General features: G+C 37.5%; 11 protein-coding genes and 1 non-coding gene across 12 annotated transcripts, besides 1 other annotated feature; 7 read left to right on the forward strand and 5 right to left on the reverse strand.

Moving 5' to 3' along the window:
* Positions 1-5: 5 nt before the first annotated feature.
* MMS22 (Mms22p) lies at positions 6-4,364 on the reverse strand (the record flags this gene model as incomplete). The annotated part of the gene is made up of 1 exon (XM_453017.1): positions 6-4,364. The coding sequence occupies one exon, from the start codon at positions 4,362-4,364 to the stop codon at positions 6-8; it is 4,359 nt and encodes a 1,452-aa protein (XP_453017.1).
* Positions 4,365-4,661: 297 nt separating this feature from the next.
* Positions 4,662-6,755, forward strand: BUD6 (formin-mediated actin nucleation enhancer; the record flags this gene model as incomplete). Its single annotated transcript, XM_453018.1, has 1 exon — positions 4,662-6,755. One exon carries the CDS (start codon positions 4,662-4,664, stop codon positions 6,753-6,755), a length of 2,094 nt encoding a protein of 697 aa, XP_453018.1.
* A 24-nt stretch (positions 6,756-6,779) lies between these two features.
* Positions 6,780-9,365, reverse strand: EST2 (telomerase reverse transcriptase; the record flags this gene model as incomplete). The annotated part of the gene is made up of 1 exon (XM_453019.1): positions 6,780-9,365. The coding sequence occupies one exon, from the start codon at positions 9,363-9,365 to the stop codon at positions 6,780-6,782; it is 2,586 nt and encodes an 861-aa protein (XP_453019.1).
* A 282-nt stretch (positions 9,366-9,647) lies between these two features.
* Positions 9,648-10,634, forward strand: TAD3 (Tad3p; the record flags this gene model as incomplete). Its single annotated transcript, XM_453020.1, has 1 exon — positions 9,648-10,634. One exon carries the CDS (start codon positions 9,648-9,650, stop codon positions 10,632-10,634), a length of 987 nt encoding a protein of 328 aa, XP_453020.1.
* A 5-nt stretch (positions 10,635-10,639) lies between these two features.
* NKP2 (Nkp2p) lies at positions 10,640-11,095 on the reverse strand (the record flags this gene model as incomplete). Its single annotated transcript, XM_453021.1, has 1 exon — positions 10,640-11,095. The coding sequence occupies one exon, from the start codon at positions 11,093-11,095 to the stop codon at positions 10,640-10,642; it is 456 nt and encodes a 151-aa protein (XP_453021.1).
* A 296-nt stretch (positions 11,096-11,391) lies between these two features.
* SFH1 (Sfh1p) lies at positions 11,392-12,720 on the reverse strand (the record flags this gene model as incomplete). Its single annotated transcript, XM_453022.1, has 1 exon — positions 11,392-12,720. One exon carries the CDS (start codon positions 12,718-12,720, stop codon positions 11,392-11,394), a length of 1,329 nt encoding a protein of 442 aa, XP_453022.1.
* A 722-nt stretch (positions 12,721-13,442) lies between these two features.
* On the forward strand, positions 13,443-14,356 carry EFB1 (translation elongation factor 1 subunit beta; the record flags this gene model as incomplete). Its single annotated transcript, XM_453023.1, has 2 exons — positions 13,443-13,522; positions 13,813-14,356. 2 exons carry the CDS (start codon positions 13,443-13,445, stop codon positions 14,354-14,356), a joined length of 624 nt encoding a protein of 207 aa, XP_453023.1.
* SNR18 lies at positions 13,600-13,708 on the forward strand. Its single transcript, XR_002633573.1, has one exon. It is a non-coding gene; the product is annotated as a snR18 (small nucleolar RNA).
* A 349-nt stretch (positions 14,357-14,705) lies between the features above and the next one.
* Positions 14,706-18,302, forward strand: VPS8 (CORVET complex membrane-binding subunit VPS8; the record flags this gene model as incomplete). Its single annotated transcript, XM_453024.1, has 1 exon — positions 14,706-18,302. One exon carries the CDS (start codon positions 14,706-14,708, stop codon positions 18,300-18,302), a length of 3,597 nt encoding a protein of 1,198 aa, XP_453024.1.
* A 46-nt stretch (positions 18,303-18,348) lies between these two features.
* On the reverse strand, positions 18,349-19,404 carry ERG26 (sterol-4-alpha-carboxylate 3-dehydrogenase (decarboxylating); the record flags this gene model as incomplete). Its single annotated transcript, XM_453025.1, has 1 exon — positions 18,349-19,404. The coding sequence occupies one exon, from the start codon at positions 19,402-19,404 to the stop codon at positions 18,349-18,351; it is 1,056 nt and encodes a 351-aa protein (XP_453025.1).
* Positions 19,405-20,065: 661 nt separating this feature from the next.
* Positions 20,066-20,262: a sequence feature (Centromere Klla0C).
* Positions 20,263-20,830: 568 nt separating this feature from the next.
* Positions 20,831-21,229, forward strand: TRM112 (RNA methylation protein TRM112; the record flags this gene model as incomplete). Its single annotated transcript, XM_453026.1, has 1 exon — positions 20,831-21,229. One exon carries the CDS (start codon positions 20,831-20,833, stop codon positions 21,227-21,229), a length of 399 nt encoding a protein of 132 aa, XP_453026.1.
* Positions 21,230-21,872: 643 nt separating this feature from the next.
* KLLA0_C18568g (serine/threonine-protein kinase) lies at positions 21,873-24,197 on the forward strand (the record flags this gene model as incomplete). Its single annotated transcript, XM_453027.1, has 1 exon — positions 21,873-24,197. The coding sequence occupies one exon, from the start codon at positions 21,873-21,875 to the stop codon at positions 24,195-24,197; it is 2,325 nt and encodes a 774-aa protein (XP_453027.1).
* Positions 24,198-24,203: the final 6 nt, after the last annotated feature.

A 24,203-nucleotide genomic window follows, 5' to 3' on the forward strand; every position in this document is an offset into this window, starting at 1 on the left:
AAAATTTACGTAGTTATTAGGAATTCATTCGAGATCATAGTCATGTAATCGATGTCTACGGCTAGAAATTCTGAACTAGAAAAAGCAGCCGAAAGGTCAAAATTGTTGAAAGAATGTTTCGAAAGGCAATCTGTAAAACGTCTTTCAAAATTCAAGTCTACAAAAGTGCAGTCAACAGAGGATGAGCGAAGAGTTTCAATGTTTGGCAACCCTGATAGTTCGTTTTGAAGAAAACTCTTGATTTTACGATGTTGGGAAAATCCAAGTGACATTCTTAGTAGATTATAGAAAAATCTATAATATTGACGCATGGGTGCTTTCATTTCATGCAACGTCAATTGCTGACTGCAAAAGTGTATGTTGGAGGAAATAGAATAAACAAGCCCGATAAAGGATTCTGTGCGAGCTTCAGAAGGCCTCAAAGGTGATGACTCGATTCTGTCATTAAGAAGTTCGAGAAATATGACACAAACAATCAGCAGAGGAGGAAGTTGGATATCTGGGCTCTTCAGCGGAAGCTCGGAAAGTACAGTACTGAAAGTTCGAATGTCATCATCGAAACATTTATCTTTAACAGCTTTTTTCATTGTTTCCATTAGCGAGGTTATATTCATATTATTCTCTAATGTTGACAGCACTCTTTCAACAAGATATAATAATCTATCATTGTCCGATGGTAATCCTCGAAGATATTCCCTTAATGCAGAGTTCTCAGTTTCCTCATCATTGATGTGAAATACAGATCTCAGGTGTATAAAAACAGGATACAGTCTCACAGTATCAATCATTTTGTAATTCAAAAACAAGACAATATCTTTAATAAATTCATACTCAGCAGAATCTTGAAAATAGACATCTTTCAAATCGTTAAGAAAAGCATGGAATAAAGTCGTGTAACCAGCAGAGTAAAGCGCAAGCAAGAATTGTTTCATGATATTAACATTTTCGTTCATTGTAGTTTGACGTATTTTTATCTGTAATTTAGAATCTCTACTGGCCATGACATTAATTAAGTTAATCAAAGACGGATCAGTTTGTTTTATTAAGCGAGCGAGAATTTTTTGGTATACCGTTAGTTTCATTTGGGAGAACGTAGATGCATCACATTCCTCAGCCAGAAAGGTATAATAGGTAACAGATATACTTTCATTATCCTCAAAAGTGTTATAATGGAATAAAGACCACCAAGTAAGAGCGTTCTTACAAGTCAAATATTTTGCTATTTTGCAATAGTAATGGAGATAAGTAACGTTTTCTTTCGCTTTTGATACCAACAGCTGTAAAACGTGTGTTTGAATCCAGTCAGTGTTCAAGATCTCCAAACTCTCAACATATATGTCTAATAATTGAGTTGCCTGGTTTAACTTTTTATCCGAAAGCAACATATTGTGAAGAATCGATTGAAACGACCTAAGTATTGCCACCCTGGATTTACTCAAGTGTGGAAGGATGTCTTTGAGATTTTTCCAAAAGCTTCTCCATACTTTGTTTATGGAATTCAACTTGTAAATGGAAACTTTCTTCCATAACATGGGAACCCATTTACCTTTAACAGTATGCTTTTTCTCGTGAGAAATTGAGAAGAATGACAACGAACCCTCCAGCATTGCTTTTATTATAACTTGATGGACATCAAGGTCGAGGTTCAAGACATATTGTTCCAAAAGCTCCTCAAAATGCCTTTCGTAACTGTAAGTGCTTTGGTACGCCAGAGTCAACAAAAGATTTAATCGATTGACAAATAGAGAAGGTGAGTTTAAATCATGAATCTTTGACATTGGTGTGAGCTTCTCTAAAGTTGAAGTACTGAAACGACATGATTCAAGAATGTTTATAAATGTATTGAATAAGGTCTCTCTCAGTTCATCTTCAAGATGAGGCACCACAGGAAAGTTTTGATATCTTGACTCTTCCTCAAAATCTTCAAATTTGCGAGCTTTGAAGAAAGCATACAAGTCAAGAGCGAGATCATTTGTAATTTCCCATTCATATGGCTCATTCGAACATATGCCAATAAATTTGATCCAAGATACAGCATCTTGATACGTCTGATTCACCTTCACCATACTCCAACATTGCTTATTGGTTCTAAATGTCATTGCTATTACTCCAGCGACGGCGGGTGAAAATTTATTCCGTCGTAGTTTCTGCCACAACATCTCCTCACACTTTAAGTATTCAATGACAAACCTTAATAACGATATGGCTTCAGTCATTGTATCATTATTTCGATAAAGGTTAATAATCTCACACTTAGAATAAAGTTTAAAGAAAGATATTATGTGGTCAGTTATCTTCTCTGGTATCTGATTTCTGACTGATATAGAAGTAGAGAAATATCTACTAATTTCAAGGAAAAGAAGCTGACATACTGCGATAAAGAAAAAATGAATGGGCTTCGCCCGTTCTCTTAAACTATTAACTTTGGCTCTGAATTCGTGATGAAACCTTTCGATTATATCGTACACTTCTGTTGACGTCCAAGAAAACAAAAATTCGGCCAAACTCTTAGCAAGACTGTTCACCTCATAGTCAGGCCCACCAAACTTTACAACGCTATCTAACATTTCCCGAAGAGTTTCTTCAGCATTCTGATTGAACTTTGAAACAATAAAATTATCTCCATTTAATGTTAACTTGATAACATTGGGAGAGTCAAACGTCAATGATTTGTTAAGCGCTTCTAATAGCGAATGATTTAATATCGTAGTGGGTTTCTTCACTTCAAGGTTAGGGTTGGAAGGTAAAGTAGACTTGTATCTTCCAATGTGTGCTATTGGACGGACAGCAAACTTGTCACTTAGCTCTTCAACGACTGTTGAAAAAGTCATTGCTTTCCGATTTAGCTCTGCGTTAGGAGTTGGAGCGATGGTGAAAAGCTTCATTCCATTCTTAATTTTCTTGGTATTTTTGTCTCTGTTAACCGCCTTGGAATTTTCTTGTCTAGTTTCCTTAACATCAGGTTTATCACCAGTCTTCCCTACCTTTGGATATCCCAACATGCTAAATGGCTCCCGGTAGCTGTTTTTTGAGGAATTTTCCCTTGTAGCTTTATTGGAATTAACTTTTCTGAAAGGACTAACTTTATTCATCATGGATATTCTTTCTCGCCCGCGTGATCCTGTTATATTTCTAGCTCGTTTCTTACCATGACGCTGGATACCTGTACGTTTTGATTTATCTTTCAGGATTGTGGGTTTACTATCCAGACTTCTACGATTCTTCTGAGTCTTTGTTAGCATGAAATCTATTTCACTAGTAGAATCTTTAGCTATTGCAGATGAAGGTTCAATGCTCGAAGGTTCAAAGATTATTGTTTCCAACGCAGTCTTTTCATCATCATCTAGAGTAAGTAGTTCGATCCCCTGGCTTGTAATTTCAGTAATATCATCAGCTGAAGATGGTGGATTTGAATCTGAATCTGAATCTGGTTCTGGCTCATATTTCTGTAGAAAATATTCCTCTAGTTTTGAGTCTTCCATTGAATCTTGCTCATTCTGTAGCCGTAGATATGTTTCCGGGAATCCAACTTCAATTTCAGCATCCGATTCTATTAATTCGTTTACAAGGTTGTCGTCTCTGGAATTAAACGTTCTACGAGATATTTTTCTCTTGGCTAAACCTTTACTCCGTGAATTTTCATCGTAGTGGTTATTTTTATTTCTTCCTTGTCTATTACTTTCAACTGTATTGTTATCAAGTGCTTTCTTCCACGCCATTTTGGGTAATACACCTTTGTATCCTGTTCTGATATTGACTTGCCTTCCTCTAAAAACAACGTTATCATCATAGGATAAACTGGATCTATCAAACTGATTCGAGTCACTTTCCGAATGACACTCGTCACGAATTTCATCGCTGTCTAGTTCAGCATTACCATATACCTCATCATCATCATCATCATCTGAAATATGGAAATGGTGATGCCTTCGAAGCCTTGTTGACGCAATAGTCGAGTGTTCTTGCTGTGAAAGGCCGCCCTTCACAGGACTCGAATTGAGCACGCCCCCATTGTCCGTATTAACAGTAATATCTTGCCGGGAACCACTCGGCAGATTGATATGATCTGCTAGAGATTCGAAATTAGATACATCGTACCCTTGCAATAACTGCCGATGCCGTATTCTATCCAAACTATACGGCATCTTCTGGATTGCTTTACGCTTTCTCAATGCACGTCTTATACTATTAGAGTAAACTCCAATATCAGGAGGTGTCTGTGCTACGTTATCGAGACTGCCCGGAATGACGCGTACCTGGTATTCGTCATCGAAGATTGGAAATACATTTGGTTCCGAATGCAGAGGTATTACGATCTCTTCATCACTAGCCTCCGAATTGGGGACTACAGAGTCCTGATTCATCCCACAGAAACCACGCTATATGTCATACGCGGTAACACGTCTCTGTTGGTTGCTTAGCTTCTGAAATGGTAAGTTTCCATACTTTCCTGTTTCATTATCTCGGCCTAACTTCAGGAAATTACGTTTCTTGATATTTATCAACAAAAGATTTATGCAAACCAAATCAAACCTAAAGCTTTTTGATCTAGTAATGCTTTGAAGAAACATACCGTTTAAAAAGTGTACGTTGGATTTCCTAGCTAGTAGTTAGGTGTGTGGAAGCAGTAGGGTGAGGTACGTAAGGTGTGTCTGATAAAGATGGAAACACCACCACCAATTTCTAAATCAGCATCATCTGTGGAAACTAGTGTGACGAAACTATTGATTTCAACTAAACAACTATTACAAATTCTGACGCAATGGTCCAAGGGCAAAGTTACCGAGCGTAATGTTTCCGATGTGTATGTTCAATTGGGTAATGATTTCAAGTTAGTCAGTAGACATTTTACCCATGCTAGAATTGATATTTCGGATCTTGGCGATGTGCCAAAAGACCTTCGAAGAATATTGGAGGTGGCATTGAGAGAGACTGCATCTGAGGAAACGTTGAATAAATACCTACCGCAGATCAGAGATATTATAGTTAAACTCTTGGAGAAACTTAAGGTTAAACAGGCGATGATAAAACTGAGCAGGAATGAAGATGCTTTGAAATATCAGCATACTCCTCAAAGATCTTCCGTTTCATCCGTAGTCAGCGCAACGACATCTTTGGCTGGCGCGGGACCGACATCTACTTCAGCTCATATTGAAACAAAACAGATACCTACGTTAGAAGTTCCCAAGGGTTCTGAAAGCGATGCGTTAACTCAATTGAAAAAGGGAAATAATCTGCAAAGAAGAGCCTCGAAGAGGTTTTCAGCGTATCATATGGCGAAATTAGCCAACCAAACAGCTTCAGATCCATCGAATTCCCCAACGTCTAAAAATTTAGCAGTTCCAGCCGCTGCTGCAGCGGCAGCAGCGGCCAATGTTTCTGATACAGAAAGCATTAAAATGGAAAGACAGCCTTCTCGAATCTCTTCTGCTTCATCCGTAGATTATCATCCCATGACAGGAGCACCAGAACCAAAAGGTGATAACTCAAGCATAGATGAAATTGTTGTCTTTTTGAAGATCGGTGAGAAGGTGAAACGATGTGTAACTAGTTCTCACCTCTCTTTCAACAAGCTTAGACTTTTATTTGTTGAGAAATTTGCATATTCCCCAGGAGGTGATGTATTCCCTGACATATATGTGAAGGAACCCAAATACGAGGCATTTTACGAACTTGAAGAGAGTCACCTACATGGTATAATAGATGGGAGCGTATTCCAATTACAGGTACAATCATCGTCTCTAGATGAACAGTTCCGCCAACTTCAAGATGGTTTATTAGAAAAGCAAGATACAATTTTTCAAAATTTGAAAGAGATTATCCAAAATAGTACTCACGTATCGTCACCAGATTATTCAAGTGGTCCAAAATCCTCAGATTCTGCAACAGTTATACATGAGGATCATCGTAAAGAAGTTGCTCATATTAGGCACGAAATTACCGTTTTAAAACAGATACATAGCGACCAAAAGAGATCGCTTCAAAATACTATAAACGCTATCGTGGAAAAACTACAGAAATTCCAGAGCCTTTCAATAACTACAGGAAAGTCAGCTAATCGCGATTATATGGAAAAGTCCCAGTCGAAGTTATCCGAAGTTTCTGATAATCTTTTGAGTAAAGTTGACGATCTTCAAGATGTCATTGAGGCATTACGTAAAGATGTGGCCATTAGAGGTGCGAGAACACCCAAGAAGAAGATTGAAAATGTATCGTCTGAATTAGACTCCGCTAAGAAGGATTTGGATCAAATGAGAAATTATATAGATGTCGAAAAGCCAAATTGGAAAACTATTTGGGAAGCGGAATTAGATAGGGTGTGTGAAGAGCAACAGTTCATGACATTGCAAGAAGATCTCGTATTTGATTTACAAGAAGACTTGAATAAGGTTATGGAGACATTTGATTTGGTTAAATTGTGCTGCGAACAACAGGAAAAGGCCCCAAAGAAGAATAAGGGAAACCCCATTCTTCCGATAGCCAAGCCAGGCACATATAATATGATCCGCGATCAAGTCTTGACTGAAGTTCAGAATCTCAACCCAGATCATGACAGTAGAGTGGAAGCCATTAAAAAGGCAGAAAAACTAAGAAACAGAGAGAAAGAGTACAAGGAAAATGAAGCCTTTGAAGATGAGTTGGGCAATTTCGTTGAGAAAGGTAACTTCAAAAAGGCCGGTGGCATTGAGGAGATAGAACGCCTAAGAAAACAAAAAGACGAAGAAAATCTGCGTGTTAATTTTGGTCTGATATAGGTACAATAATTTTAAGTAATAGCATTAAAACTCTATTAATAGTTTCAAATCGCTGACATTTGTCAAAATGTCTGCAAATGCGTTCTTCCTTAATTTTAATTGTTCAAGGAAAACTGACAACACCAGTTCTTTTGACGCGACGGACTTTTCCATCGAGAACATATTAGCTGAAGAGAGGTTAAGATCAATTCGCTGAAAAATGTTGAAAACAAATTGTTTGAAAGATCTTCTGCTGCTTTTCTTCCTATTAAAAAGGACAATGAACGATTGAATTACATTTAACGCAACTTCTCTCAGGAACCTTGCAGCCGTTTCCCAAGAATTTAAGCGCTCGTCCAGCATATTATAAGATAGTCTCATCTCAAAGATCCAGAGTAATTTATTATACAGTTGCTTAGATGATCCCAAAACTGTTCCTAGGACATTATACGATGAGCGGTCTTTCCAAACTTCTAGGGTTCTTAGATTTAACTGCAGTGCACAAAAAGGTACATTTGTTGATGTTTCAGATTCTGATGAAGTAACCAAGACTTTTTGTGGGTTTATATAAGTATTGAAAGATTTGAATCCTGTTTGAGCCAGATTATTAAGCCGCTCGATGTATTTCTTGGAAGTTGAAACTATTAGAAAATCATCCACCAGCCGTATTATCATCGGATCTGAATCATTTTCATCAGTAAACTCGGTGTAGAATTCAAGTAGGTCGTCATACAATATATCAACAAGAACGGAAGATAAGGGAGTTCCTTGAAAGAGTCCATCTTTTCTTAAGTAACACTTGCCTCTGTAAAAGATACTGGTTTTGAAGAGTTCCATTTTAACTACTGTTAAAACGTCTTCTTTTGATAAGACAGTAGTTTTGACTGAATCAATTACTAAATCATTTTCCTGGAATTGTATGTCTCCATTTACAGCATGAAGCCTTTTCAGACGAGTGGAAGCAGTTGTCAGTATATCTTGAGATCTAATAAAAAACTGCTGCTCTTCACATATCCGAGCCTCTACCAATTTCATTACTTTCTGAACCGGAATTGAATCATAGCAGGATTGAATGTCAAACTTTAAAAGATAGAGATTCGGTATTTTACCATGTTTTAAAAGTAGCCTTTGCTTATAACTTAATACAATCTTGGGTATTTCCAAAGGAGAGAATGCTTTTGTAAACTTGGTATTTCGTCTCATCCTCAATCTTTCCAGTATAATCTTGGTGGGCTTCAGAGCGTTCGTAACGTAATCATTAAACTCGTTAAACTCTTGTATATTGACTCCTTTACACGGCACCGCTATTATTCTGAAATCGAGGCCTGATTTTTTTGGTATTAAACGAAGATTTCTGTGATTGAACTTGGATTCTGTGAAAGATCTGTGCTGGAAACAATATTTATTCTCAAGCAAATACCTCCTAAAGTAAGATTTCAAAAAAGGTTGTGACATGGTTTTCCAAGTATCATGACGAATATAAACTATATCGACAGTCGACGATAGTTCTGTCACATAGAAAAATGTAGATAGTAATTTTGGGACGTAACAGGAAAGGATCCAAAAAAACAGTTTATAAAGAAGCGCTTGTCGATTTTTCACATCATAATATGGAATCTTTTGAGTTTGTTCACCAGCTGGAAGCCGCCTTGTTTCTAGCCATTTGACATCTTTCACACGCAATCCTTTACATAATTCATCAAATAGTATCTTTGAATGGAGCGGTTTTTTGACAAGTATTGCAATCGCTTTTGATAGAACGCTATAGTTTGAATTTGATCCTAACAGGTCCAATGGGAACGTTTTTCTAACACATACAATGAGCAGTTTGATGACACTTTTGGGTGATGAATAGAAAGTATCTGATTTGGGGCATATATTATTGATGATGTGTCTATATGAAAACCTCTCGTGAGCTCGAATGAGCTCATATAAAATGGGTTTTAGATTATTCAATGCAAAGTTTAGAGAACGAGGTGTCTTACTGCTCTCTGATATTTTCGGAAAAATCTCAGCTATTAACAGCCCCTGATCAGTCTCAATGATATTCTTGTAATCTTGCGGTCTTATCTTATGATATAGAGCAGAGTTCCAATCTATCGTTAGCTTAGTATTTCTTTCCCTCCTATACGACCGATCTAGCCATGCAGGTGGCACCTGAGGCGCGTTAGCGGGGGTTCCAATTATCTGCCTGAAGTAATGGCCGGTGTTGAAATATACGGAATAGTTGATTAACAAATTCACAAAATTGTCAGTGCCAACCAGCTGATGGAACAATCTCCAGCTATTACATTTCAATACACTTACGCTTATGTTCGATGAACGGCAAAACAGTTTGGTCATGACATCTGAATTCTTTCCCAGCTGGTAACCATAAGTCAGTATATTATTCGTAAAATTCTTGTGCAAAAGGTAGAGAATGCATGTTTCTATAGTTTCACAGTGATACGATGAGCTGAAAGTAGAAGATATTTCAATTTCAGGAGGTACGCAATGTTTGCTGTTAACTTGTGCGAAACAGCTGAGTAACAGATTGGATACCCCATTAGAGTCAGCATTGATCAGAATATCCGATTTTCTGAGGGTTTCATAGCACTCTAAAGATTCCAAATATTCGACAAGAATTTTCATCTAAACCAATTGATATAGGTCATTATTCGAAGTCACCTTAGTCATCTCGATGATCAATTTAAGGTTCTTATTAATTATTCTCAGTGTTCATCTTTCTTACGAGCATGATCTAAACTGGTAAATAGTGTTTCGTAGCCTATAATTTCTGGATATGAATTTTTCAATGATAGAAATGTAAGATGCGATGCGATGAGATGATATACTAATATGTAAAGGGTAAAGGAAATGGATGCTTAATTATAGCTCTAGATTTACTAGTTATTCACATGAAAAGCTAACAGTATGGTTAAGAAACATCTGAACCCCACTAAGATCGATTTTATAAAATGCATCGTCGAAGATTGCCTCTGGCAAATTCGAGATACCAAAAACGTTGATGTGCCTGATCTAGTTGAGGCTTGGTCTATCGAAGTACGTCCAAGGGAAAGTAAGTCAGTGATACCATTCGTACGAGGTATTCAGGATAATGACCCCGTTTCATTCCTTCATGTGAAACGGATCAAGAAGCTTGATAGCGACACACTACGAGTACTTATCGGCTCCAAAGAGTACATACCGGATAGATCAACTTTTGACAATATGCTGAAAGGAGTCGTTTTCCAGTATGACAATGTGAAAGACGATAACAAAGTACCGAAGGTCGGTCCATCGACTAAAAGCTTAATGTTGAAGTGGAGTGAACAGTATTGGCCGTTAATTTGGAGAGGAAATCCTAATGACCAGATATTAAACGACTATATATTTGACATGACAGAGATTCGGTCATTGTTAACCAAGATAGCAGAAGAGTCTCGAGCAATCCGAGATTCGGATAGCATGCAACTTCCAATAGTATCGGCATTCGTTAATCCAAAATCTGGTAAAATTATAATATCAAAGGATTATAGACATAGTGGATCTCCCCTCGATCACAGTGTTATGGTCGGAATAAATGAGGTAGCTAAAGAAGAGCAGGAGAGAAGAGACCGTGTCCAAAACGGTACCGCGTCAGAAAAAGATATACATCAAGGGGAAACTTATCTCTGCTTAGATTTTGACGTATACACCAGTCATGAGCCGTGCTCAATGTGCAGCATGGCACTAATTCATTCCAGAGTGAAAAGATGCATATTCATCAATCCTATGTCGGTCAGCGGTGCACTGAAACCTGATTCAGGTGATGGATACTGCATGCATTCAAACAAAGATTTGAACTCCAAGTATGAAGTCTTCCAATGGGTTGGTGAAGAATTGGAAGTGCCTGGAATAGATTCTACCGTGTGTTCTTGAGCTTTTCAACTAGAAGGTTGGTTGGTTTCCATGTCCGTTATTAATTTTGCAACATTATCGTACATGGAAGTATCTATTGCTTCAATGTCACTGAGTTCCATTGCATATTTCAAAAGTTTTGTATTTTTATTATCTAGTTCAATGTTTAATTGATTTAAATGCTGCTGCAACATATCATCAATGCTATGCAATAGTTTATTTACTTCCTCGAGAGAAATGGAGTCTTCAATTTGTTCCCGTTCGAGCTCAACTCTTATCAAAGACAGCTTGTTGTCGATGAGTTTATCTATTTTTTCAATGATCCGTTGATCATTCTCTTCATAACTTTTGTATAACTGTGACGCGATCACAGTGTTGGATTCCGGTATCGTTCTAGAAAATAGATCAACAAACTGATCCTCAGTATACAAACGTGAGACTAAAATGCCGTCTAAATGCTTGTATAATACTTCGTGGAGCATAGTAATTGAAGTAATAAGGATTTCGGGTATGTACTTTTTATTATTCCCAGCGTACGCATTACTGATTCGCGATGATCTTTGATCTTTTTCTATTTGTTGTGGAGATTTTTGGCGACTAAATAAATAATAGTCTGACGAAAAGGAAGAGTATTTGTGCAAAACCACAGATGACGGTGGTATTAATACATTAATGATACATAAATCTCCACGAATAGATGGAGAACTTTATTTTCTATACAGCTTTGTCTAATGGGCGTCTGTGAAGTTAAACTGCTTGGCCGGAAAAGAGAACACACTTATATTCTCAAAGTAGTTTCCAAGTCATCCATTCTCCTCTTGCCTCTTCTTCTGGATCTTCCGTCATCGACCTTGGCACTTTCTCTCTTTAATCTTCTCATGTTTCTCTCCTTTTCAATTTCACGCTTTTCGATTTCCCATTGTGAGAGGACTTCTACCTTAGGGAACCATGAGGCGCCAAGTGTATCTATATCTAGACGGATACCTGATGTGTAACCGAAAGCTGCCTTATTTTCTACATGGGCCAAATTCAAATTACCTTCGAGCCAATCCTTCTTTACCTTTAGCAAGGATTCATGCAACGAATGTGCAATGGCAGGAACGAACTCTCTTTGCAAGCCCAGGTCCTGTACCACCAATTCTGCGAATTGTTCTGGGCATAATGAATCGTCATTAAGGTTCCATTCAAAAGTGTCATCATAAAGCTTGGAATCGAGATTTGCAGTCAAATTTATTATCACGTGTAAATCAGGAACCTGTAAAGATGCCAATGTTTCATATTCTTGTAATTGTTCGTTAATCATAGAGATAATCTGTGTATATGGGGAATTATTTGGGTTGGAAAGCACTGGGAAATCAAGATCCTGGCACAAGATCGTAGCAAACTGTTCTGGAGTCATCGAATGGTCGTTCAAATTCCACATGAAAAAATCTGCTAACTTGTGTCCACTGAATTCAACGTTTAACCGTATTGGAACCATTATCGGGCTTTCTATATCCACTTGCTGCGGATCCTGGATAGAATCTCCAAGAAGGTCTTTATAACTGATAGCGATCCTACTTTGCACGAAAGTTTCCCTAATCCTAGGATATTTCAACAAAGCTAGCGGAGTGGCAGAATCATCCTGACTTTCAAGGTCGGGCAAGTCGTTTAGTTTGATGCGATCCAATTCTGAGCTAGGATTTGACGTTCCTGCAGTACCATCGTTTGTACCGTCTGGCCCAGTATCTGCAGCCGGCGTTCCGCCAGTGACAGCACCGGGGTCACCAGACCCGGGCGTGCCCTCACCAATGCCACCATCTTCACCGAGTCCCGCCGCTGCGGCGGCGGTGGCGGCAGCAGCCGCAGCACCTCCATCACTACCGTCTACTTGATCATAGTAGTCCCCACCCCTACGACGACCATCCGAATCGTCCACATCATCCTCCAAATCATCCTCATCGTTCTTGTCGATGAATTCATCCAAGAGATCCGTATCGAACTCAGCGTAGTTCACCTGTTTACCCCTCTTGTTTCTCGATAACTGCGCAGCAGTAAACAACGGAACATCCTCGTTCTTCACTCTATTATGGAAGTTACTCAAGTAGGCTTGCGGTACGAGCGACATATCAATACAATTTTGGGAGGCAGGTCGTAGTTGCTTTGTCTGCTGTATATCAGCACGCTTCAATGAGTAAACCGTTTGTTTGTAGTAACACTATCATAGTCTTTATTCAACCAGCCCTAAAACACGAACTTGCACTTCTATTCTTGAATTGATGGATACTTTTTCATATTCGTATACAGTGATGAGTTGATTGAACAATCTAAGTGTTACCCTGAGTAAACATTTCACTTGTCAAAAGAAAAGGAATCCAGTTTGAAAAAAATGAAAAAAAGAACACTTTCTCAGAAAAATCCGTACCGTTTTGGAACCATTTACTATGGCAAAATCGTTTTTCAAAGGGGTGGACCCATGATTTTTGAAAATAAACTTGGTTTTTCTCAAATTGTCGCAGGGCACGCCGCAGCGTGCCCTGTTTTCTGCTGTTGCCTTTCCAGTATCTATCTCATCGCACTTACAAGGAAGAAAAAAAATTTTCTTCCACCGCACATTGCATGCACTTTGAATACACGTAGATGCCATAATTCCATAGTACATACGTCTTACATATCATATATCTCATAAATATATATATATATATATTGGAACTTTTCGAATTAGAGTTTTTCATCAGCTTTTCAGTATTTTTTTTTCGTCAATTTGATTCAACGTTCCTTGTAAGAAGAAGAAGAGGAATTGATTCTTTCCTAGTTTCTTCTCTCACCAGGTTTAACTATCCATTAACGATGTCTTTCTCTGATTTCTCCAAGGTCGAAACCTTGCAAAAGTTGAACACTTTCTTGGCTGACAAGTCTTACATTGAAGGGTATGTGAAATAATTATAGTGGTGGTTTTCCAATGGCATCAAGCAGTTTTTTGAATAAGAGAATTCTTCAAAGTTTACTATTTCAATGATGAACAAATTCTTTGGTCCGTGTTTATGACGGGAAGTAAGACCCCCGGTATGAGTGACAAAGAGACAGTACCTAGACAGTACGATTCTGATTTATCTTTTTTATTGAATTCTCTTTTCAGCAAGCAAGCTTAGCTGCCATACAAAAAAATTTCATTTTTTTGTTCTTTCCATTTTACTAACTAACAATTGCATCAATATAGTACCTCTGCTACTCAAGCTGACGTCTCTGCTTTCAAGGCTTTCCAATCTACTTACCCAGAATTCTCTAGATGGTTCAACCACATTGCTTCCAAGGCTGATCAATTCGAATCCTTGCCAGCTGCTACTTCTACACCAGCTGCTGCTGAAGAAGAAGATGACGATGACGAAGTCGATTTGTTCGGTTCTGACGATGATGTCGATGAAGAAGCTGAACAATTGAAGGCTAAGAGAATCGCTGAATACAACGAAAAGAAGGCTGCTAAGCCAAAGGCTGCTGCTAAGTCTATCGTTACCTTGGATGTTAAGCCATGGGATGACGAAACCGATTTGGAAGAATTGGTTGCCAACGTTAAGAACATCGAAATGGATGGTTTGAACTGGGGTGCTCACCAATGGATTCCAATTGGTTTCGGTATCAAGAAGTTGCAAATTAACATGGTCATCGAAGATGCTAAGGTTTCTCTTGATGAATTGCAACAACTTATCGAAGAAGATGAAGACCACGTCCAATCTACTGATGTTGCTGCTATGCAAAAGTTGTAATTAAACTAATTTAAGTTCTTCACCTTTTTCCCCTTACATAAATGAATAAATAAATATACTATATTTCTCAACGACCCCCTTCGTGCTTTCTTGCTGGACCCGAACCCTTGCTGTCTCTTTTATCCTGTTATGTTCATCTTTCTTTTAGGTTTACAGCCTCTGAGCATCTTAAGAATAGAAATGTGCATAATATAAATGCATATAGATAATTAATTAAACATCATGCTGCATTTAAGGTAAAATATGAGAAAAAAAAACAGGAAAGGCAACAGAAGCCCTACGGTCTAAGTTCGGTTAAAACAGTTTTCGATTACCTGTTTGTCAATTGCCAGCAAGATTCAAGTTTCAAATGAATGGCTCTCATAGTACTGGCCACGATAAGAGAAACAACACAACCGATTTCGAAAAGTTTAATCCCTTTAAGAGCTCTCAGGATGAATCCCTGCATGTAAGCTGGACTTCATTGCAACAAGTGTATCCGAATTTATCATATTATGGGGGACCTACTTTCATTCTTCCGGTTCAGCTCTACTATATCATAGGTACGGCAAAGGGAGCCGTTGTTATCTTTAACAAGAAACAATTCGTTCAATCTGTACTAGCACCATCTTTACCAGATTTTAGATCCAAGGTAACATTTATCGATATAAATCAGGATGGTACCCATGTTTGCGCAGCCTATGAATCCGGTGATATATTCCTGTGGGACTTAAACTCTCAAGTCGATGAAAATTCCGATTCTAATCATCTAGAAGCCGTGCTGCATATTGCTTCTCATAGAGGACATTCCTTTAATGGTCTTAATTTTATCCCGGGGAAACATACCAATATTGCAGTCAGTGATTCTACAGGACATATTGTACTTCACAAGGGTACTAGAAATCATCTTTGGCAATTGGTACCTAGTGCAAAAGAAATCTTGAGGCTGAATCCAATGATAAACCCTTTATTGACTACGCGCATTCGAAGCAACGGTGAAGATTATGATGCTGAACATCTGTTAGCAGTTTTATCTAATCGATCCTTCGCAGTCATATCATTGTCATCGCCAACTTTATCAACTTATCGGCTCATTGAATTGTCACACAAAAACTCGGCCACTTTTGGATATATCTCCTGGAATGACGTCAATCCAAATCAGGTTGCCTTCTCTGTAGATAACCAGTTGAGCCTTGTCGATATCAGGTTTCCGACTTTACAATGGACGTACGAAGCTCCTGAATGCATTTGTAAAGTTGCCTGGCTCACAAATAACATTTTGACTATTTTGCTCTTGTCAAGTAAGCTTCTCGTTTTAAACATAGGTAGTGTTGATACCGATGAGGATCCTGTACTCACTAGTATTGACTTACTTATTCATGAACTGATGGTTCCAGAATCTGAGAACCATTTCGCTACGTTAAATAACACGATTGTTGTGCTCACCAATTACAGTTTAATGGTGGGGAAAATTAACTCATGGTCCGATATTGTCTTACACCATATACATAAAGGAGATTACATTAATGCATTAGGAACCCTAGGTTACTATTTACAAGGTCCATCATTCGATTCGATAACCGCCTTATTACATCTGGAAAAAGACTATCAGAAAAGAATCAGACAAATTGAACCATCGTTTAACAACTTGACACTAGCAACTGTTCAATTTTTACTGAAGAAAGATGATATAAGTTACAGTAAGGTCACTGAAGCTACATCATTGATTTTGGACTTGGGAAGTATTTTCTCAGATGAAAAGATGTATGTGCTTTTAGAACAGGTAGGGGAAGCTTTGATGACCAAACATAACGAAGAATTTCAAGAAATACTTTACGAAAAAATCGTTAACGGGACAGTAACATACCTCTCACCAATACTTTTCAAGGCTGTGATGGAATACACAGTGTCTTCAGGAAATGATAGAAGGTTAGAGACAATTTTATTATCGCTAGACGGTACAACTTTGGATTTGGATTATGCTTTCAAGGTTTGCAAAGAGTTTCGTCTCTACTCTGCACTTTTATATCTCTGGACAACCATTTTGGATGATTATAAAAGTCCCCTAGTGGATATAATATTTTACTTTGCTGGCAAAGAAGAATGTTGTGTAGTTTTTGATGCTAACATTGAAGATAATACCCTTTTCGAGTACATCGAATCAACTTTATTGGGAAAAGTTTATCCAACAGAAAAAAGAGTGCCTTCCAAAAAGATTCTATACCTAAAGAACTTTTATTACAGCTTACTTTTTAGTGGCTCTTCTTTGGAATGGCCACAAGGCTCTGGAAAAAAGCTTTTAACGTGTCCCCTACCAGCAGAAGAACCAGCCTTTCCATATGCTTCCCTTTTAATATCATCAAGTGCGCAAAATTTCTTGCACGTTCTTGATGTCTCATTTGAAGATGTTCTGTTCAATGAATCCCCTCAAAATGGATTTCATTTTACTAGACAACATATAATTGATGTTCTTTTGGACATACAGAAGAATTTCAAAGAAAATCATGTGAAACTTCTTATTGCCCTCTTTGTGTTCAACAATTTGCCAAAGTATTCTCAGTTTATTCGCCTAACCAACACTATCATTGACTCACAAATAGACGTCATATTATCTGCTGATTTGGAAGGATTTGAACAAATTTCTGAAGATTGTCTTGAAGCACTATTGTCTGTTTATTCACCAGATAATATTAACGCCCTAATTGATAAAATGTCAGGAGTGGATTTTTATCGTGTTCGGCTTCTGCTATATAAAAAGGCCGGAAGATATACAGATTATCTTACCTTTATTCTTAGCGATCAACACAGGAATACGAATGGCAATGATATTATTGCAGGTTTGAAACTATGTGATGGTGCTACAGCGAAATCGCCTATCGGTCGAAGTGAAATTTGCGACCTTCTATCAGATACATTTCCGAAGATTATCGAAAATTGTCAAGATCAGCGTTCCCTTGTCTCAATCATAGACTCTTTTGATAGTAGCTTACATGAAAAAATTCTTCTTATTTCTGATCCGTTGACGCTCTTAGGATATCTTCGTATACTTCTGTCTGGGAACTATCATCTATCTGCCCCATTTTTGAAGAAAGCAAGGCCGAAGTATCTATCATTGTTGTATGAAACCGGAGATGCGTCCGGTGTATCACAATGGGTTGACAATATTGACCTTAAAAACATCGAAGTTGAGAGTATTGTAGATATTATTAACGGAAATAGGGATTCGAGAACTTTGATACGATTGCTAGTACGGCTAAAGAACTATGGGTCGGCAATAGATAAAATAAACTCGAAAATCAACGAGTTATTACAAAATAATGATTTTGACGAAATTGATAATTATTTGGATTTAGGCATCAGTGTATCCCAGAAGACAGATGAAACTAACAAGAACTGGGTTAAATTGATATCAAACTTGGTCTCTCAATACCCAACTCTTACCGATGATCAAAAAGCGTTTTGTGATAAAAGTTTGCAGAAAGTATTTATTGAGCTTTCAGATGGGAACCTGAATGATATCGAAAACTCGGAGGAGAGCTTTTTCTGGAAGACCCTAATGGAGATATTTGAAAACAAATCTCTTATCTTGAGTAAAATCAAAGATATTAAAGTGGTGTTGAAGAATATTTTCACAGCTTATTCTGTCGAAGAGACAGTGAAACTTCTTATTTTACAGATTATCAATCAAAGTGCATCATCAGATATTACAACCTATATGCACAGAAAAGAACATGGTTGGGCAATTCAGTCTCATGAGTGTGAAGTATGTGGCAAGAAAATATGGGGAATTGGAATCGATAATAAAGTCTTTGAACAGTGGGAGTCAGCGAGATGCCACGAGGTCGCCGCTAGTGGTAGCAGTGCACTCGTTGTATTTAGTTGTGGGCACAGTTTCCACAGCTCCTGTTTAGAAAACATGGGCCAACACGAGGGTGCTTTCAAATGTTTAACTTGTGACGATGAGTAAAGTTATAGATAGACATAGATATATACAATTCATATAGAGTTGGCCTTTATAAGCCTTCATCCATCCATGCCAACGTTCTTCTGATACCTTCTTCGATATCAACCCTTGGTTGGTATCCTAAAAGTTCTTTAGCTTTTGAAATGTTGTGATAACGGTAGGCACAAACGATTTTAACTCTGAAGGGAGTCAAACCTGGCTCTTTGCCCAACAATTTAGAGAAGAATTGAGATAGGTACCCCGCAGCAATAGCCATGGGTCTATTTAGAACAATAACTCTCTTATCAATATGACCGTCTGCCTTCCAAACCGTGCGTGCCAAAGCCCAAAAATATGTTGGTGTGTCATTGGTGATGAAAAATGTTTCTCCAGATACTAGCGCAGCAGTAGTTGGATTCAGAAGCTTTTGTGCGGCTAGTACGTGAGCATCTGCAACGTTTCCAGCGTAGGTCCAGTCGAACAGGTTGTTATTGTCACCAATTTGAAACTTTGATTGCCCCAACTTAGCGACTTGCCTCAAACCTGGGACCAATTGTCTATCACCAGGACCAAAAATACCGGCAGGACGTAATGCTATTGTTAGGAAGTCATTTTCTGGATCGTTTGCTGATAGCACCATTTCTTCCGCAATTGCCTTTGTTTCGTTATAACCATCCATTGGAACTTCTGGAATTGGCCAAGTTTCATCAGCATTGTGAATGTCCTGACCATTGAAAATAACACCAGCAGATGAGGTATATACTACTGCTTTAACTCGACATTGTTTTGCGACAGTTAATAGATTTTTTGTTCCCTTAACGTTGACCTTTTCGTAAATCTCTTGACTATTACCATGCATTGGAGATGCCGAGTGAACGACGATCGTGGCACCACTTGTCTCAATTGCCTTTCTAACATCAGCAGGTGACGTTAGATCACCTTGATGGAAGGTAATTGTCGAAGGATCAAAAGTGAATTGTTTTGAGATCCGATCTGGAAGTGGTCTTACGTCAAAAACATGGATCTGAGGTTGTGGTTTAAGTTCAGAAAATTGCTGAATCAAATGGAGACCTAGAAATCCAGATCCACCAATTAGTAGTACAGATTTAACATCGCTTGAACTCATAGTAGTTGTTTGTTTTACGTAGACTCAACGTATGATAAGAATTCGATTTGCCTGGTGTGATCTTGAATATCGTGTTAACGTTAACTAATATTCTCTAATTGTTTTTTTTTCTGAATATTAAAACAGAACTAAACGACAAATTTAAAGTGTCTCCCAAATTGTGAAATGGTCGGATAGAAAGATAACGTACTAATTAATAGCCATTGGTTTCTCCTTTCCTATACTTAATGATCACAATAATTTAGGTTTCTTGATCTGTTAGTGGTTAGAGTGTTGTTAAGCCAGAGTTGTATTTTTGCTTTAACATACAATTAATTAGTTCATTTGTACATACAAATTGTCCATATGCAATAGAATCCTTAGATAATGGCAAATAATAAATAGAATAAATAAAAAAAATATTTTCAGAAAATAATAAAAAATAAGTTAAAATAAATTCTTCAAAAAAATACAAAAAACATAATTAAATTCTATAAAATAAAGCAAAATTCACTAAAATCAATCAAAAGTAACACAAATGTTAGCATTCAATAACAGTTCTACCTTCAAATAAATAGTAAAAACGCATAAACAGGAACGAAGATTATAGTACCTGCTCAACTTCTTGACAGTGGAGTCTGTCGTACGTAATGTATTCAAAAATTAAGTAAAATCATAAAACATCATGTGACTAAAATCAAATTTTACATTTTCTCTCTTTTTATATAAAATAAATTTCTAAACTTTTACTTTATTGCAATTAAAAATATTTTTTTATTAATTTTATATTGAAAAAATTTTAATTAAAATAATGTGGAATTTTGAATTTTTTAAAATAAAATATATGTTTTGAAAAATTTTAGTTTCCGAAAATTAATTTATTTATGGTATTTTGCTTAAGCATAAGAAGTGAAATTGGCTTAAAGCTCTAAAAAGGATAGGAGCCATCTTTTTATGTTTGCTGAGATCCGAAAAAACACTAGAGCAATGCCTCTCTTTTTTTTACGGATACATGGCTTTTCCTTTCTGTTATTTTAAGAGTAGCTTTGATTCATATGCTCAATGTGACAGGATAATATCTACAAGAATAATCTCAACAAAGAAAATAAAAAAAATTTAAAAAAATGTCTGTGAAACGATTAGCATGCTTGTCTGCCTCAAGATTGATTTAATTTTTGGAGTGTTAACGTTAGGTAGGAATGAATCAGATATTGAAGATTATAATACTTACATATTGTTCTTCATATGCATACCCTGCTTCTTTCTGGCATGGGAATCTTTTCTTTTCATTTCTGTAACATGAAAAATTAAAAACCGTAAAAATCGAATTATCAATGAATTCGAACAGAGTTGTTAATGCGATGAGATGAAGTGAGTCCCAATAAAATCAGCATCATTTTGTTATTGTGAATCGAATTATACCCGACCCATTAAACTAACTGCAGATATGAAATTCCTAACTACAAACTTCCTTAAATGTTCCGTGAAAGGATGCGATAACAGTAACCTGAATTTCCCACTTCGCTACGTTCGTGAAAATTGTCAACTAGAACAGGATGAGAGCATCGAATTCAACCCGGAGTTCCTTTTAAGAATAATTGACCGTGTTGATTGGCAAGCTGTAGTTTCAGTAGCATCAGATTTAGGAAATACTGAGCTACCACCCAACAAACCAGAATTTGAAGAGAATTTAACGGATGAGGACATGGTCATTCTAAGAGATCTGCACACACTGTTAATTCAAACTAACATTGTAGAGGGACAAATGCAATGCAAAAACTGTGAACACATATACTACATAAAAAACAGCATTCCAAACCTCCTTCTACCACCACATCTAGCATGAATATTCAAATCCAGCATCTATATATGTACATACAGTGAACTTTCTAGCTTAATAAAGAATAATTTCAGGTCACGTGTTATATCAGCTGACGACGAGGCTTTGACAATCAAAAGGCCCACATTGTTGAAGAGCCACCATGATGAAAATCCAGAAATGGAGAGAAAACAAGGTTTGTATGTTCGAAAAAAAGAGGGTTTTAATCCAGCCAGGAATGATTCTTAATTAAGTAAAGAGTGTTAAAATAAAATCCAGGATGCACCGTACTTCGCATAATTTTCGTTATTTTATTGTATTAGAGCTGTAGGAAGTAAGTTTTATTGAGTACTTTGCTAACACGAATAAAAGGTTGTCTTAAAACGCCCCGTGAATACACGTTTTCTTCGGTTAAATATTTTGCCAGGCTTTTCAATCCGGTTTGTTTCTATCAGTTTTATATTAACACCTGTTACAGCACCGGTACTTACTTGTATTTTGCTGTTTCTTTTGAGCCTGATATAATAATCATTGAAAGCCATATACTCTGTGGGGTTTTGTTGACCAAAACTTATAGTGATATTAATTTGCGGGTTAGTCTTTTTTGTCAATAGAGGTATTTCTCACGAGTTGATTATTGATACTAAAGTGTTACTTTGAATTATTTACCATGGATGGTGTGATGCTTGATAAAGTTGAGCTCAACCAACATGAAGTAGGGGCTGCAAGAGAACGGTCTAGAAGTATGGCTTCTTTGTCTAAATTCATTCCGAAATCAATATGGAAACCTCAACAACAGCAACAGCAGCAACAGCCTTCTGAAACCTCCGAAGGTAACACAAAAGCATCTAACAGCCATCCGGTAATGTTACATGCTTCTTTGCATGAAGCACCTGCTATTGTACTTCAAGAGGCGAAACCCGTATCTCGCGAATCCATAGAACAAGAAGGCGCTCCCGCAGAAAAGGCTGCAAGTGGAAACTCGTCAAAGTTGTCAATGAGACTAAAGAAAGTCTTTGGCAAAAAGGAACCATCGCAACCCCCTGTTGATTCCGAGTTGAGCCCTCCAGCTAGTAGTGAAGCTGCTGCTAATCATGATGCAAATGATACCACGAATACACTGAACAGAAATAGAACAAATTCCGACACTGATCCTGAACCTAAGAGGAATTTATACAGCGACGGGTCTCAAATTCAAGGTACTCCTTTGACTTCACCTTCAAAATCTATCTCTTCATATAACAGCGGCACGCATAAACCCAACAACTTGGTTACTGGTAACCAAGCTTCAAAACTCTCCCCAAATTTCGATATCCCCGAGGCTTCTTCCAATGGAAATGGATTTGTGCCCTCATACAACAGTATGACAAATATCAGTACAGCATCTTTGAATTTGATTGATGAAAATGAAGAAACGCAGAATTTTGAGGGTTCTCTGCATCAGTCAGGTGAAATCATACATCCAGCAATTACTACACCTTTAAAATCAGGGTCAGAGAGCCCCTTTTTATCCTCACAATCCATGAAACCCTTTCCAGCATCGGATGAGGCAGAAAATAGTCACCGTCGTTCTGAATCGAATGGTGTATCGGTGAAACCTCAGCTTAGAAGAACTGCATCACAACCAACTGATGTGCATGTACAGGTAAATGGCAAAACCGCAAGTACAAAAGAAGAATTCAGTCCAAGAAGAGGTACTGTTGGTGCGGATGCTTCATTTATCCAACCTCCTAAGAGGTCAGAAAGACTAAGGAACAAATCCTTCAGTAATAAGTTCCAAGATATTTTAGTTGGTCCACAGTCATTTGAGAAAATCAGATTATTAGGGCAAGGTGACGTTGGAAGAGTGTACTTAGTCAGAGAAAAACAGACAAATAGGTTATATGCATTGAAAATATTCAGTAAGCCAGAAATGATAAAAAGGAAGAAGATCAAAAGGATTTTAACTGAGCAGGAAATTCTAGCAACCAGTAATCATCCCTTTATTGTTACTTTGTATCATTCTTTCCAAACGGAAGACTACCTGTATTTATGTATGGAGTATTGTATGGGCGGTGAATTTTTCCGTGCTTTACAAACAAGAAAGACGAAATGTATCTCCGAAGATGACGCAAGATTTTACTCTAGTGAAGTGACGGCGGCCTTAGAATACTTGCATTTAATGGGTTTTATTTATAGAGACTTGAAACCCGAAAATATTCTCTTACATCAATCTGGACATATCATGTTGTCTGACTTTGATTTATCTGTACAAGCTAAGGATACCAAAAACCCTCAGGTGAAAGGTAATGCATCGCATTCACTTGTGGATACAAAGATTTGTTCTGACGGATTTAGAACCAATTCCTTTGTTGGTACTGAAGAATATATTGCTCCTGAAGTGATAAGGGGTAACGGGCATACGGCTGCTGTTGATTGGTGGACTTTAGGAATTTTGATATATGAGATGTTGTTTGGTTTCACACCATTTAAAGGAGACAACACAAATCAAACATTCTCTAATATACTGAAAAATGAGGTGGTCATCCCTAACAACAATGAAACCTCTAGGGCATGTAAGGATTTGATCAGAAAGCTTTTGATTAAAAATGAAAACAAAAGACTAGGCTCAAAACTAGGGGCTTCAGATATCAAAAAGCATCCTTTCTTCAAAAATGACCAATGGTCTCTTTTAAGGAATCAAGAGCCGCCATTAATTCCTGTTTTGGCGAAGAACGGTTGTGATTTCGCCAAACTATCCAGTAATCCAAAAGGATCCAAAGATAAAAAAGATTCGGCGGAACAGCAAGAGAAGCTGATGTTCGAAGAAAAAGTAGAACTTGATGATCAGGTCTCCGACAACGACCCGTTCCATGACTTTAACTCTATGAGTTTAATGAAGCAAGATAACGATTCTTTGATATATGGTGACAGTACATCGTATGGAAAAATATCCTATACGCCCAACCAAAACAGATCTAGAAGTAATAGTCATAGAAGTTTCTTCAAAAGATGAATATTT

Source organism: Kluyveromyces lactis, assembly GCF_000002515.2.
Source record: "Kluyveromyces lactis strain NRRL Y-1140 chromosome C complete sequence".
NCBI classification, from domain to species: domain Eukaryota; kingdom Fungi; phylum Ascomycota; class Saccharomycetes; order Saccharomycetales; family Saccharomycetaceae; genus Kluyveromyces; species Kluyveromyces lactis.